The 2,500-nt window shown below is 44.8% G+C and overlaps 1 protein-coding gene across 9 annotated transcripts in view; it reads right to left on the bottom strand.

Annotated features, from left to right (window-relative positions):
* LOC143300695 (uncharacterized) overlaps positions 1-2,500 on the bottom strand; it is a 163,792-nt gene that overhangs the window by 16,664 nt on the left and 144,628 nt on the right. For all 9 annotated transcript variants that reach the window (XM_076614547.1, XM_076614543.1, XM_076614544.1 and 6 more), the window contains 3 exons: positions 2,427-2,500; positions 700-732; positions 65-106 (listed from right to left, as the gene is read on the bottom strand). The exon at positions 2,427-2,500 is cut by the window's right edge and continues 99 nt beyond it. In XM_076614547.1, the coding sequence (XP_076470662.1) occupies positions 65-106; positions 700-732; positions 2,427-2,500 (149 nt within the window). The remainder of the gene's footprint in view (positions 1-64; positions 107-699; positions 733-2,426) is intronic.

Here is a 2,500-nt window from a genome sequence, read left to right as displayed (position 1 = left end):
TTGTCACAGACACACACAGACAGACAGGACATGAAGCCACACAAAGTACAGCAAAAGGACCCACTCTTTCTCGCTGGTCAGACTCATAATGGCCTTGCTCTGCTCCCTGAAGACAAAGTGATTTCATTGTTAGCAGTGATTAGCAATGGGGCCACTACTATACTGTGTGTGTGTGTGTGTGCATGTGCCAGCATGCATGCGTGCATGTGTGTGTGTGCATCTTATAAATCTGTATTTTTTTTACATGTACCAAATACCATTTTCTATAATGTTTTTAAGAAGACACTCCCCCTCTTCTCTGAGCATTACAACATTCTGATTCCAGGCAACTCGTTCAAAGGAAGCAACTTCAGCATCTTTCAGCTGGACAATTTTTTGAATGCTCAACACACAAAAGAACAACTGATCTGAGATTCAAATTATAGCACAGCGGGCATCAATGTTCTGAATTACTGTCAAAACAAACAAACAAAAAAACCTTCACAATTTTACAAGAATGAATAACGTACGAGAACAACTTTGTTTCTTATGACTGTGACCACTGATGGTGTTTTAATCATTTGATCATCTAATGTCAAAAAAGTTTGCACAGTGCTCTTGATTCATTTGTCGATGTTGTGTACTAATGTCGTCTTTGAGGCGAAGTAATAACATCAGACACAGTTCAATACACATTAAAAGAGAAACAACAGTGCTTACCTGATTTTGTTGCCCAGTTTTTCGTTGGCCATCCTGAGAAACAAAATCAGAAGAAAGAAAAAACATCCATTAGGGATATGAATGTTAAAGACAGGGACGAGATTATCTATAAAGGTATATCTCAAAGTCTGATTCAAGTGGTGAGAGAGAGAGAGAGAGAGAGAGAGCGAGAGAGAGAGAGAGAGTGAGAGACAGACTGACAGAGAGAGACAGACAGAGAGAGAGAGACAGACAGACAGGCAGACAGACACACACACACACAGAGGGAGAGAGAGAGATAGATAGATAGATAGATAGAGATAGAGAGAGAGAGAGAGAGAGAGAGAGAGAGAGAGTGAGAGACAGACTGACAGAGAGAGACAGACAGAGAGAGAGACAGACTGACAGGCAAACAGACACACACACACACAGAGGGAGAGAGAGAGATAGATAGATAGATAGATAGATAGATAGATAGAGAGAGAGAGAGAGAGAGAGAGAGAGAGAGAGAGATGTATTTCAACACTGAAGAACTGTTAAAACAATCAGACAATGCTTGTCAACTAAACAACAAAACAAAAAAGAAAATGTAACAAAACTACACCACAACGTAAGCTGAAATAAAAAATCAAAACAAACAAAATAAAATATAAAACAACAACAACAACAGCAACAACAACACAAAACTAAACTGAAACATACAAAAACAAGAAATCAAACAGAGAACCCCAAAAGAACTAGAACAAGGGAAAGGATGAGGGGATGCACTGTACTCATGGATCTCTTGCTGGTCCATGGTCTGGTCTTCTTCACGGCTGGTGACAAGGGAGGGAGGGAAAAAACAACACATACATGTCAGGACCTACTGACCACACAGAGCTCCCCTCCACCCTCCACACCCCTCCACACACTGCCTGACAGATGGGGAATGGACCTCAATGTCACAGGAAAACAAACCAAAACACTGACACTGACAGACAGACAAACGGGCACGACGCGCTTGATAATAATAATATTAAACACTTATTCAGTGTTGTTGGGTTTTTTCTAAAACAGAACCCAAAGAGCTTTAGGTGTACAAAACTCACTGACAACAAACGATGAAACAATATAATTAATCAATTTAGACAGATTTCAAACAGACACACTGACCCATCTTGTCCAGCTCACTTGATCACATACACGTACTCACACACACCCCCACTCACACAAACACTCACACATAAACACACACACACCACAGAGTGACGTCTCACTTGTGTTCCTGCACCCAGATGTTGACGTGCCCCCACCCCCACCCTCCTCACACACACACACAGAACCATGTCTCACTTCTGTTCCTGCATCCAGATGTTGAGCGCCCCCACCCCCAATCCCCTCACTCTCCCCCCAGACACCACACACACAGAGTGACACATCACTTCTGTTCCTGCACCCAGGTGTTGACGTGCCCCCCATGCCTCCTCCCTCCAGACACCACACACACACACACACACACACACACACACCACACACACACACAAAACACCCCCACCCCCACCCCCCCCACACACACACAGTGACGCCTCCCTTCTGTTCCTGTACCCAGGTGTTGACGTTGTGCCCCCTCCCCACCCCCTCTCCCCTCCCATCTCCCCTCCAGACACCACACACACACACAAAACACACACACACACCACACACACACACACCACACACACACACACACACACACACACACACCACACACACACAGAGTGATGCCTCACTTCTGTTCCTGCACCCAGGTGTTGACGTTCTGCACCACCAGGTTGCTCTCCCGGTGCAGGCGGTCCCCGCTGGC

The sequence above is a fragment of the Babylonia areolata genome, chromosome 26 (assembly GCF_041734735.1).
Source record: "Babylonia areolata isolate BAREFJ2019XMU chromosome 26, ASM4173473v1, whole genome shotgun sequence".
NCBI lineage: Eukaryota > Metazoa > Mollusca > Gastropoda > Neogastropoda > Buccinidae > Babylonia > Babylonia areolata.
Note: the sequence above shows the minus strand (reverse complement) of the source record. Positions and strands in the feature narration are given on the sequence as shown.